This window comes from Meleagris gallopavo, chromosome 14 (genome assembly GCF_000146605.3).
Source record: "Meleagris gallopavo isolate NT-WF06-2002-E0010 breed Aviagen turkey brand Nicholas breeding stock chromosome 14, Turkey_5.1, whole genome shotgun sequence".
Classification (NCBI taxonomy): domain Eukaryota; kingdom Metazoa; phylum Chordata; class Aves; order Galliformes; family Phasianidae; genus Meleagris; species Meleagris gallopavo.
In genome coordinates, this window is record NC_015024.2 from 2,127,547 (window position 1) to 2,140,326 (window position 12,780).

Consider the following 12,780-nt stretch of genomic DNA (forward strand, 5'->3'; position numbering starts at 1 on the left):
GGGGGACACGGGGACGCCTGCGGGGATGGAGCAACGGGACAGCTGCAGCTCCCGGAGTGCCATGGGCGGCGGGCACGGGGGTGTGGGGGCATTGGGATGGGATGGGATGGGATTGGACATAACAGGATAGAACATAATGGGTTGGAATGGGGTGGAAGGGAGATGAGGTGGATGAGATGGTTGATGGTTGGGATGGGATGGATATGATGGAATGTGAAAGGATAGGTCAGAATAGGACAGGTTAGAGGCGGTACGATGGGCTGAGATGGGTTGGATGGAATGGGTGTGATGGGATCAGATGGGATGGCATGGTGTGGGTGGGATGGGACAGAGTAGGGTGGGATGGGATGGTTTGGATGGGAGAGGATGGGACAGTTTGGAGGAGATAGGATGGATTGGGATGGATAGAATGGGATTGGTGTGATGGGGTGGATAATATGGATTGGGATGATTGGGATGGGGCTGGATGGATGAGATAGGATGGGGTGGATGGGATGGCATGATGGGATGAGTGGTATGGCTGAGATGGAATGGATAGGATGGGTCAGGACGGGATCCGATAAGACAGTTTGGAGGAGATAGGATGGAATGACATGGGTTAGATGGAATAGGATGGATGAGGTGGGACAGGATGGGATGGATGGGATGAGATAGGATAAGATAAAATAGAATAGGACGGCACAAGGTGGGATGGATTAATCAGAATAAAGATGGATGGGATGAAATGAGATGGAATAGGAAGAGTGCAACCCTGTTGCAGCTGGGCACTTTCCCTCGGGCTCCATCCCTCTGGCTGCAGGCCAGGGGCATCGCTCACTGCCCCACCTCCTTGCCAGAAGTGGCAAGAGAGGGGTGATGGCCTCTCAACAGCATGAGCCCTCCCAAAGCCCTTCACTCTGCCCACAGTTCAGGCATGGAGTGCGGGGAGGGTCCTGATTGCTCACAGACCTCTGCTGAGTCCCAGAGCCCCCACGGCTCCGGCCTCACCGCCACACGAACCACGTAATTAACAGCACGTGAGCCCGGGGGAATTAGCAGAGCGCTGTAGTTTGAGCTTCTAATCAAGAGTTTAATCACACAGCCTGGAAGCAGCGCAAGGCTTCGTTATTAATCTTTGCCCACCCGGGAACCCGGAGTGTAACTCACAATTACTCAGCAGCACCCGCTTTTCTCTGGGGCTGCCCCACGGCTGCTCGCTGTGCAAGGGGCAGAACGGTGCTGTGCCAGCACTGTGCCTACAGCAAAATGGCCCCACAGAGCCCCCAGCCCTGCCTCTGCCTGGGCTCCCAGCCCTCCCAGCGCCTTGCTGTGCGGCGATGGGCTCTGCTGAGCTCTCGTGCCTGCTGTGTGTCCTGTTCTGCTGCCCCGACGACTTGCATCCCAGCGTTCTGAAGGAATGGGATGTCTCCATTCTGTTTGAACAGTCCTGGTTGACAGGAGATGTCCCTGGAGACTGGAAAAAGGCAAATATCACTGCCGTGTATAAGAAAGGGAGGAAGGAGCACCTGAGGAACTCCAGGCCAGCAAGCCTCATCTGTGTGCCTGGGAAGATCATGGAGCAGATCCTCCTGGATGACATGTTAAGGCGCATGAGTGACGACCAGGTGACCCCAGGCAGCCAGCACGGCTTCGCCAAGGGCAGATGGTGCCTGACCTGTCTGGTGGCCTTCTGTGATGGAGTGACGGCATTGGTGGGCAAAAGAAGGGCGACTGATGTCATCTACCTGAGCCTGTGCAAGGCCTTTGACATGGACCTGCATCACATCCCTATCTCTAACTTGGAGAGCGATCTGAAGGCTGGTTATTTGGTGGATAAAGAGTTGATTGGATGGCCTCGGTGAGAGGGTTGTGCTCAGTGGCTCTATGTCCAGGTGATGAGTGCTGTCCTTCAGGGGTCCCTCTTGGGACCAGTGCTCTTTAACATCATTATCAATGACACAGACAGTGGGATTGAGTGCACCCTCAGCACAGTTTGTGGGTGACACCAAGCTGAGGGGACCTTAGAGATCATAGAGCTCCAACCCCACCCTTGCCATGGTCTGGCTGCCCGCCCAGCCCCTCCATAGCCTGGGACATCTCTAGGGATGGCACCCACAGCATGGCCCCAGCAAAGGAGGGCTGTGGGGCTGTTGGAGCGGGGCTAGAGGAGGCCACAAAGATGCTCAGCGGGCTGGAGCACCTCTCCTATGGAAACAGGCTGAGGGAGATGGGGGTGGACAGCATGAAGAGCAGAAGGCTCCAGGGAGACCTCACTGTGACCTTCCAGTACTTGAGGGAAGTTTATAAGCGGAAGGGAGAATGACTTTTTACAGGTTCTGACAGTGATATAACAAGGGGGAATGGCTTTAAACTAAAAGAGGGAAGATTAGGCAAGATGTTAGGGATGTTAGGGGTAAATTTTTTTCTCAGAGGGCAATGAAGCAATGGCACTGCCCAGAGCTGTGGGTGCCATCCCTGGAGATGTCCCAGGCTATGGAGAGGCCCTGGGCAGCCCGAGCTGGGGAGCAGCCAGACCATGGCAGGGGTGGGGCTGGAGCTCTATGATCTCTAAGGTCCCCTCCAACCTAAGTCATTCCATACCACCACCCCTTGCACCCTCCATCCATCCTACCATCCTCAGTAACCCCACAAGTGGCAGCTCCATCTCCACCCAGATCCCTGTGGGACCTGCTGGTGTGGGGTGCTGGGCTGGGGTCCCACGGCCGCCCCCTGCACCCACACACACGGGTAGGGGACGGGGGATGCAGCATGCCCGTGACTCAAGTGCCACGCAGCACCGCATCCCTGCATGCTTGCCATCGCCATGGCAACCGGCAGGCAATCAGCAGTAATTGCGCTGCATGTCAGCCTGGCACTGGGGCCAAATAAAGCCCATCCTCTCCATTTAGCGGGGCAGGAATGAAATAGGGGCAGCAGCTGCCACCCCACTGCTCTTCCTTGGTCGCACGGCCAGCAGCAGCAGGGAGTTGCGGGGATGGTCCCTGCTGGGGCACAGGGAGCTGGCTGCTATCTCCAGCAGGACCGAGCCCTGCCCCCCCCGGGTCGCAGGGGTGAGGAGGGTTTCAGGGCAGCAGGAGCTCTCATTCTGCAGGGGGGATGTCCTCAATATGGTGTTGGACCAGGGGACACTGGGCCTCACACATTGGCTCATGGCAGGGTGGGCTCTGAGCCGCCAGTGGGACAATGTGGTGGTCTTCTGTGATGGAGTGATGGCTTTGGTAGACAAAGGAAGGGCAACTGATGTCTACCTGGACTTGTGCAAGGCCTTTGAGATGGTCCCATGCTACATCCTTATCTCTGAGTTGGAGAGGGATGGATTTGAAGGCTAGACTATTCAACAGACAAAGAATTGGTTGGCCAGAGCCAGAAGGTTGTGGTCAATGGCTCTATGTCCAGGTACAGGCTGGTGGCAAGTGCTGTCCCCCAGGGTTTCTCCTGGACAACTGTTCTTCAACATCTTTATCAACAACATAGACAGCGGGATCGAGTGCACGCTCAGCACGTCTGTGGATGACACCAAGCTGAGCGGTGCAGCTGATACACGCAAGGCCAGCTTGGATGGGACCCTGGGCCGCCTGATCTGGTAGGGGGCAGCCAGCCCTCAGCAGGGAGTTGGAACTGGATCCCCTCCAACCTAAGCCATTCATGACTGTATGAGCTGCTGGGAAGGGAGCCCTGCGGGGTGCAGGCAGCCCACTCGCCAGCACGCTGTTTGCAGGCACCACGAGCACAGCTAGCTCTGCACCTGGCCCCGTGCCGCCGTGCTGCTGCTCCCAAGCATTGGAGCAGAGGCTACAAACAGCCCGTCCCCAGCTGTCTGCTGCCATCTCTTGCAGGGCAGGGTGATGCCGAAGAATTGCCACCAGCACAAGGCGTGCGCATCATTGCAGCCAGCAAATGCCACCCTGGCACGTCCCCGGGCACTGTCACCTCCCCTGCAGGGCAGCAGGGCTGCATCCCACCGCCTTTATGCCCACGGCCCCGTGCGCAGCCATTCCTGCCTTAGAGATGGCTCCGACTTTAATAATTAATCCCTGCTAACGACAGCACTTTCCCCAAATAAAACATTTAAACTGCTGCGTGTGCAAGGCGTGCTGCCGCAGCGGGACACCCAGGGGCTGTGCTGCAGCCTGGCGGATGGGCACGGTGAGGCAAGCTGCCACCCTGGGGAAACTGAGGCAACGCTGCTGGGAGACAGGGCTAAAAATACACTGCTGAAAGCAGCTGGTGCAGGTGTGAGGTGCGGGGGAGAGATGGACAGCTTCACTAATAGGAGCTGACGTGGCCCCGGGCTCCGGTGCTGCCTCATGAGCAGTTGGGGGGGTTGGCTCCTGCTGGAGCTGTGCTGCGGGGCATGTGTGGGCAGCCCTGCTCTGCGGGTGTCACTGCTGTCCCCTCCTGGGTCCTGTGTGCCCTGCTCTGCCACGGACTGAGAGCACCCCATGGGGATGCACACGCTATAACCAGTGAGTTTTGCTTCCTAAATGAGCTGGTTAACCGCAGGTTCAAGGGCATTTGGGGGAGGAAATACATTCCATCAATATTAAAAAGCGTCGGTTATGAGAACTCTGGCTCTGAAGTTGCTGCCTGATGCTGGGCAGGGGATGCCCCATCAAGCAGGGCTGGGGCACCGCTTGTGCAGGAGCACCCAAAGCCCTCAGGGTGCCATGAGGTGAGGTTGGCAATGTCACTACCAGCTCCCCAAGCAGGGCGGGCAGCGGTGCCCCAAACCTGGTGGTGCCAGAGCCACTGTGCCCCATGCCCATGTCCCCGTGATGCCAGGGGCTGCATGTCCCCATGCCCACAGCCCCGTGATGCCAGGAGCACCTTGTCCCCATGTCCACGTGCCAGGTCCTGCCTGCACTTGAGCACATCCCTGCTGCGTGTCCCAGGGCAGCAGCTGCCAGGGCAGTGTCTTGCTACAAAAGGCAGCATAGAATTTTGCATCCAGTGTCCCCTCCACCACCTGCTCAATGGCACAAGGATGGGGCTGGGATGGGTTTCTAGAACAATCCTTTCACTCAGTGCTGGCATCACCTCACAGAATCACAGAATGGCCCGGGCTGAAAGGGACCTCAAGGATCATGAATCTCCAACCCCCCAGGTGCCCGGGTCCCCCCCAAAGTGTGCCCAGGGACAGGGGGTGGTGCTCACAGGGTGAGCACCTGGGTGCCCAGTGCCAGTCTGCAGGTGCCCTCCCATGGCTGCACAGGAGCAGTGGGTGATCCCATCCCCAGTCCCAGCACCCACCACAGGCAGAGCACACAGCACCAGATGGTAAAAATAGCATTTGGTTTTTATCAGTGATTCAACCCCAAAATGGTGAATTTCCCCAGGGAGGCCCCAAACCCTTGGGGACAAGTGGTCAGCTCAGGGTTCACCCCACAGCATGTGCTGGGGCTGAACACGGGACCCACAGCATCCCACTGGTGCAGGATGAGCCCCACAGCACCCCACCAGCGTGGGATCAAGTGGGGGGGACCCCATGGGACTTGACACAGTCCCAGTGTGCGGCACAAGACAGCATCCACAGCACCCAGCACCCAGCCCATAGGGTGGGTGCCCCACGGCACTGGGCTGTGCCCCACAGCTCCCCTTGGGGGAGCGCACCCATGGTGCAGAGGACCCCATCAGCGCACAGCTGCGTCCTCATCCTCTTCATCCTCCTCATCCTCTTCATCCTCCTCATCCTCACTGTCGGGCAGCTGCCCCCTGGGGAAAGGAGGGCTGCTCTCCAGGTTGACGTAGGTGACGGCCAGGTTGACGTAGCGCTCACCCTCCAGTGAGGCCAGCACACGCTTGAGCTCACACACCAGCCCTGAGAAGGACGGCCGCTCCTCGGGTGTGGGTGCCCAGCAGCTCAGCATCACCCCATACCTGCCCCAACAAAGTGTCAGCACCAGCATTGCCCGGGAGGGATTCCACCTCCCCACTGCCCTCCGGCCCCACTCACAGCGTATCGGGGCAGGGCTGGGGCTGCGGCAGGCGCCGACCCCGCAGCAGATAGCGGGCCATGTCATAGGGGTCCACCTCGGGGTACGGCGATGCACCCCGCGTCAGCAGCTCCCACATGAGCACCCCAAAGGACCACTGTAGACAGAGAGCCGTGCTGGGACAGGGGGACAAGGAAGGGGACAAGGGATGGGGATGAGGACATAGGGGACCACCTACCACATCTGACTTAGTAGTGAATTTTTGGGTCTGTAGGCTCTCCAGCGCCATCCACTTGACGGGCAGCTTGGCGTGCCGGTGCTGCCGGATGCTGTAGTACTCCTTGCCGAACACATCCCGCGCCAGCCCGAAGTCAGCCACCTTCACTGTCAGCGTCTCGTCCAGCCTACGAGCACAGGGTCAGGACCAGCACCCCATCGGGGCACTAAGGATGAGAGACCCCGAAACCAGCTGCACTCACATGCAGTTCCTGGCCGCCAGGTCCCGGTGCACAAATTTTTTCTGGGCCAAGTACTCCATGCCCAAGGCCACCTGGAGCCCGAAGCCGATGAGCTCCTTCACCGTGGGGCTCTGCAGGGTGGGAGTGGTGAGCGGGGCGAGCTCGGTCCTCAACACTCACCACGTCCCCTCAAAGCACCCCATACCCGCTCCTGGGCGCGGATGAAGTGGCGCAGGTCCCCATGGCGCATGTAGGGCAGGACGACGAGGGGCAGCCCGTGGCGGGGCAGGCAGACACCCAGCAACGAGAGCACCTGCGGGTGGTGGAAGCTCTTCATCAGGATGCCCTCGCGCAGGAACTCTTCCACCTCCTCCAGGTCTGTGATACCTGTGGGGAGCCGAGCCATGGGACTGTGTGCCGTGAGGCTGTGTGCTGCGGGGTCGGGGCACAGGTGCTCACTCACGGTGCAGGGACTTGACGGCACAGTGCAGGTTGCCCAGCAGCGGGTCCATGTAGGTGCCATGGTACACACTGCCAAAGTGCCCTGTGAGGACAGGTGGCAGTGAGATGTGGAGCTGGAGGGCGATGCTATGCCTGAGTGCCCCAGGGTGCATCATCACCTCTGCCGATGACGCGGCTGCGGTGGGTGATGAGCCGCTCCTCGGGGATGAGGATGTCCTTCACCTCCTCTAGCAGCTCTGGCCGCAGGTCCTCCAGGCAGCAAGACGTGGTCCTGAGCAGCGGCACCGGGGAGCCACCGCCGGCAGCATCAGCTCCAGCACCGGCACCGGCAAAGTGTGCATGGGGCCTGGCCAGGCCGGGGCTGTCTGCAACAGGCAGCACTGCCGGGACAGGGAGAGGCACCTTCAGGTGCTGGGCAGCACGGCCCTGGCATCCCATTGCCTACCAGCCCTGCTTACCTGGCACTTCTCTGTAGTCAACGTTGGGGTGCTGGATGGTGATGGGGTGCTCACTCCGGGCAGAGTGCACCAGCAGCTCCAGGTTCTCCGTCCCTGCAGGTGGGAGAACACGGGTAAGGTGACTCTGGGACAAACAAGAATGAGTGGCACATTGGATGTGGACTGGGACTGTGGGCACAGGGTAAAACCATAGGCAGAGGATAGCACCGCAGGCACGGTATAGCACCAGAGACACGGAATGGCCGTGGGGCACCCGGCGAGCAGTGGCACTCACCCCTCCTCTTCCTCCAGCGCCAGCGGAGCAGCACAGCGGCCAGGATGCAGCAGACAAGGAAGGTGACACCAGTGCCCAGGGCCAGGCTGGCGGCCATGTCCAGCGAGGAGGCAGACAGCACCAAACCCAGTGCCTGGCAGGCGCCATTCACGCAGATCTGGAGGAGTGGGGGCTCAGCAGGGCCAGGAGCACAGGGGTTGGGGTGCCCAGGGGGTACCTACCTGCACAGGGGCCCCGGCCGGGGACAGGTCCACGTCGCGAGGCACGCGGCACGTCACCTCATTCTTCAGCACGTTGGGGTGGCAGTCCCGGCCCCCCACGGTCATGGTGATGTTCATACACCCAGCCAAGGAGTCCAGCCCCAATTGCTGCTGGGACAGACAGCTCTGAGCCCGACTGGTCCCACTGTGACCCCCCTGGCACGCCTCACTCCCCCACGTACATTCACTTTAACCTCATTATCGCCGGGTTTGAGTTGGTACCGCTCACCCTGCTGCCCGAAGGGGAACATCTGAGGCCGGGGGAAATAGCGCAGGCGGAACAGCCAGCGGCCAGCAGCCCCATCCAGCAGCACGCTCAGATTCCCAGGCACCGGCTTGGTCTCGACGGGGAAGGCTGGGCTGCAGCACAGCAGCCAGTCGGGCGACTGTGGTCCCTCACACTCCTGTGGGTGAGCATGAGGCTGCTGGCACGGTGCTGAGCACAGCCCCAGGGTAACAGCTCCCTGCCCTGGTGCTCACCGTGGCTTCGGTCTTCCCACCGCCGCCGCCTTCAAATTGGATCTTGGCACGATACACTGAGTCCAGGTGGGTGCCGATGAGGGTGAGCATCGAGCCCCTGCAGTGGGCTGCGGTCAGGGTACCAGGCACACACGGTGTTTGTGGTGCCCAGCACCTCAGCGTGGGGAGGACAGGGGAGTCCCTACATGCTCACCCATAGCTGCAGTTGGGGACGATGGCCAAAACGGAGGGGTCGGGGCGGTACTCGAAGGGCAGTGGGGCCAGGAACTCCTCGCCATCGATCCACAGGGCCACAGGGGCTGCACCCAGGCTGCTGGCAGCAGGAGTTGTGCACTGGATCTCCCCGTTGCCCTGGCTGGGGACACAGCACAGAAGCTGAAAGGGACAGCAAGACTGCAAGGGCATCCCCGTGCCCATACCTGTGCCAACAGACCCTGCTGTGCTGAGACGATGGCTGGACTGTACCTGGGCTGCCCATCCAGGGGACACTCGGAGCCATTGATCGTCACCCGCCAGCTGCTCCCCGCTGAGAGGTGAGTGCCACGGAGGGACATAAGGGTGCCACCGCCCTGGGGACCGAAGCTGGGGTGCAGGATGCTGATGCGGGGTTCCTGGGCAGAATCAAGGATGGCAGGCAGTGAGCCAACACCAGACCCAGCCCAGCACCCAACTCAAGGCACCTGGGGGCTGGTGTCACTGCCAGCACGAGGACACTACCACAAAGATGAAGCCGCTGAGGGCGGTGGATCCCTGGACACGGAAGCTCGAGGACCCAGCAGGCTCTGTCACATTGAGCACCACATCAGCCGGCCCTGCCGCTGCCGCTGGCTCCCTCGGCTCCATCACACACACCAGCACATCCACAAAGTCCTTGCGGCGGAACGTGGGCAGCGGTCTGCAAAGTGACGGGGCTCAGTGGTGGGACAGGAAGGACGTCCCCACCGTGCCCCCCAGCACTGCACCTGTAGCTCTCACTCTCATCCGGCAGCACAGTGCAGCTTCGCCCTCCCACCGTCACCCTGTAGGTGTCAGTGGAGCTGCGGAGGGCGGTGGGGTCCAGCGGGGAGCGGAAGGTCATGCCGCAGAGCGTCACTCGTGTTTGGCCCCGCAGCGGCGCGCTCCCGGGGTAGAACTGTGGGACAGGCAGCGATGGCCACGGGGAGCCCCACCGGTGGGTATGACGCCCAGCCCAGGGCAGGGGTCCCACCGCACATCACCCCGTGTGCCACCTCCCTCTCTGCTCCCTCCCCCCGCCGGCGCAGACGTACATTGGTGAGGACGGGTGGGCAGCTGTCCCGCACCCAGGGGCCGGCACACTCGTGGTGCAGCGTGCAGCCGTCCCCACACCAGCCGCAGCCCATGAAGCGCTCGGCACGCAGGCAGCGGTCACAGGTTGAGAAGTGGCGGCAGCCAGGGCCGGTGACATTCACACGCCACACCTGGGGACACAGAGCGGGGCTGAGCGGGGGGGCTCTGCAGCCCCACATCCTGCCCCGCTGCCTGGCTTACCTTGGTGCCAGCAGCAAAGAGCAGCGAGTGTCCCTGCAGCCCCACGGCGTGCTGCACCGGTGCCGGCTCCCCCAGAGAGAAGTTGGCCAAGGCGACCACGTAAGAACTGGAGCGTTGCAGCACCATCTGCAGTGGGGCAGGCATCGGGTGAGCACACCGGGCGCCCGATGGGCACCATGCACTCTGCTTGGCACTGTGCATCCTGCCTGGCCTTGCCTGGCACCCACCTGCAGGACACGTCCCTGCGCCGTGCCCAGGTGGGCCACCGTGACATTCTGGAGGACGGTGACGAAAATGGAGGTGAGGAGGATGCCGGACAGGCGTCCGTTGAACAGATCCACCTTGTGAGAGGCAGCGGGCACCAGGGTGGGCTGGTCCCAGCAGCTGGTGTTGGTCACTGGCGCCGAGAGGTTCACCTGCAGTCGAGCATAATGAGGGCATCTCAAAACACCCCACAGCTCCCCGCACCCTTATGGATGGGTGTGAGCACCGGAGCGGTCGTGGCTCTGAGATGTGAGATATTTTGGGACCAGAGAGTCCAGGGATGCGTGTGCTGATCTCCCCTCTAGGCTGCAACAAAGAACCAGGGATTTTTGGAGGCATGACGCATCCATGCCTCCCCGCCAGGACATCCCCGAGCAGCGTCAGATCCTGCCCTGCCCTCCCTCCCCATCTGCATGTGGTTATGAGCTCTGGCACTGTGGGGCTGCTGTCCCAGTGCCAGCCCTAAAAACACACTAGGGCTTGGGGCAGAGGGGGATACAAAGCCCTGGTGTGCCTGTAGGGTCTTTCCCCAGAGCCCCTCAGGATATGCGGGGCCGGGGACCCCTTCCTGGCAGCGTGATGCAGGGTGATGGTGAGCCGCTTGCTGCACGCAGCCAGGAAAGGGAGGAGATCTGCCTGCGCCTCGCCCTGGCTAAGAACAGGCACGCTCATGCCATGTGTGCCAGCAGCCGCCCTGCCCTATCCCCGCAGCGCGGCACTGCTGGGGCCCATCCCCGGGACGCGCTGTCCCTGCCCTGCGGCGCTGCGCGACCGGTGACTGCACGCTTCCGCCCGCGGTCGGTTGGGCACAGGGGGCGACGGTGGAGCAGCCGTGCAGAGGAGCACGAGCCCATCCCTGCTGCAAAGAAACAGCCGAGGAGAGAGGCCGTATACAGTGCCATGCTGGAGACAGCCACGGGGGCTGGGACAGCGAGGATAGAGGATAGGGGCGCTCCGAGCCCGCCGCACACCTGGGTCCTATGCAGGGAGCACAGCCAGAGCCTGCCACACCGGCACGGTCCCAAAACGCGGTGACACCGGGCCCGGCGCCAGCAGCCCGCGATAAGGTGGCGGGGGGGGAGGTGGGTGGGAGCGGTGACTCACCGCACCTGGGTGCCACCGCGTCCCAGCGCAACCCGGCCCCAGCCCCGGCCCCGCGGCCCCGACTGACTCACGCTGTGCGGGCAATACTGCTGCGGCTGGAAGAAGCTGAGCCCCCGCTTCAGCGTCTGCGTGCCGGTGCCGCAGCACTTGTCCATGCCCTCTCGGATGGCCTGGTTGAGCAGGCGCAGGGGGAAGGCGCACACGGCCGAGTTGTGCTGCGGCGCACGGCTCTCCGGATGGCTCTCGGCGAAGGCACCGAACAGCACGGTCTCGGTGCGGTCGATGCCGAGGTCGCGGGCCAGGCGAGCGCCGGGTCGGGCGGCACGGGCAGCCTGCAGCACGTTGTAGGCCACGTCACGCTCCGTCTCTTCCTCGGCCCCGCGCCGCCGTCGCCGTTTGGACTCGTAGCGGCAGTCGAGGACGATTTCGCGATAGCGACGCAGGTCCGGCTCGTGGGCGCTGAGCCGCACCAGGCGCGTGTGGTACGTGGAGGAGCCGGGGAACTCCGGCTGCACCGTCACCAAGTAGACGTGGTCCCCGTCGGCGAAGGAGTGCACGTAGTGGATGGGGTAGATGTCCTGGTAGCCCGGCAGCACCGTCAGTGAATGGAAGGAGTCGGCGAAGCCGTCCCACGTGCCCTTCAGCCTGCGCACCGCCACCGAACGCGGGCTGTAGCGCGTCGCCACGCTGCTGTTGACGGTGGAGCCCAGGTAAAAGGAGGCGGTGTAGCGGTCGGCCACCACGGTGGCGGTGCTCCCCAGGGGGCTGGCCACGCAGTCGGGGCAGTACGCGGGGCTGTTGGCCGAGGCCGAATACAGGCAGCTGGTGGATGCGATGGTGACCTCGCCGCCCCGCACTTCCAGCTGGTGCAGGTAACAGAGCCCGCGCCGCACCGCACCGCAGCTGTACAGCCACGGCTCCACCGGGTCCAGCAGCAGCAGCACGTTGTCCACGTCCTCGGACCCCGGGGCATCCACGGTGGCTGGGCACAGGCGGCAGATCTCACAGCGGGCGCTGCCTGTGGGTCCGGTAACGAGGACGGAGCAGAGGTGCAGCTCGGGATCGACCACCAGGATGCGGTTGCGGACGGCCACGAAGATGGTGGCCGGATCGGGGAAGACGGCGATGTTCTGCACGGGGCTGCCAGCATCGAGGCTGGGCAGTGCGTAGGGCACTGAGAAGTTGCGGGTGGAGCTGAAAGGGATGCGGGGGCACTGCCAGGCGCCGGCCTGCAGCAGGGATGGGGCGAGGAGCAGCAGGAGGCACACAGGACATCGTGGCCCCATGCTGCCGCCCGCACGGGACTACTGACGGCACTCAGCACCAAGAGGGGCCGGGACTCGGGGAGGACAGGTCACCATCGCATCTGCAGAAATAACAGGGGAAGGGCTTTACCCACGGCACTGGGGCGAGGACGTGGAGAGAGATGGGCTGTGTGCTCCCCATGGCCACGTGCCAGGTGCTAACGTGGGGAGATGGGTGGAACCTCTCTCTTCCCAAGTCCCGTAGGCATGTGAAAGGTGACAAATCCCACCGGAAACGGCCCCTCCGAGCCCCTCCTGGGGACGGGGACCCGAT

General features: G+C 62.5%; 2 protein-coding genes across 2 annotated transcripts in view; both read right to left on the minus strand.

Annotated features, from left to right (window-relative positions):
- Positions 1–5,278: 5,278 nt before the first annotated feature.
- MST1R (macrophage stimulating 1 receptor) lies at positions 5,279–12,488 on the minus strand. Its single transcript, XM_010718330.3, has 20 exons — positions 11,274–12,488; positions 10,062–10,250; positions 9,835–9,960; positions 9,594–9,764; positions 9,288–9,457; positions 9,043–9,220; positions 8,791–8,936; positions 8,519–8,680; positions 8,326–8,422; positions 8,028–8,249; positions 7,807–7,953; positions 7,586–7,742; positions 7,312–7,404; positions 7,012–7,233; positions 6,855–6,935; positions 6,597–6,778; positions 6,413–6,522; positions 6,172–6,337; positions 5,954–6,090; positions 5,279–5,877 (listed from the first exon to the last, which is right to left on the minus strand). The coding sequence occupies exons 1-20, from the start codon at positions 12,486–12,488 to the stop codon at positions 5,631–5,633; spliced, it is 4,218 nt and encodes a 1,405-aa protein (XP_010716632.1). The 3' UTR covers positions 5,279–5,630.
- Positions 12,489–12,556: 68 nt separating this feature from the next.
- The window catches only part of CAMKV (CaM kinase like vesicle associated), a 4,316-nt gene continuing 4,092 nt past the window's right edge, over positions 12,557–12,780 (minus strand). The window contains 1 exon segment of the mRNA XM_010718349.2: positions 12,557–12,568. Coding sequence (XP_010716651.1) covers positions 12,557–12,568 — 12 coding nt within the window.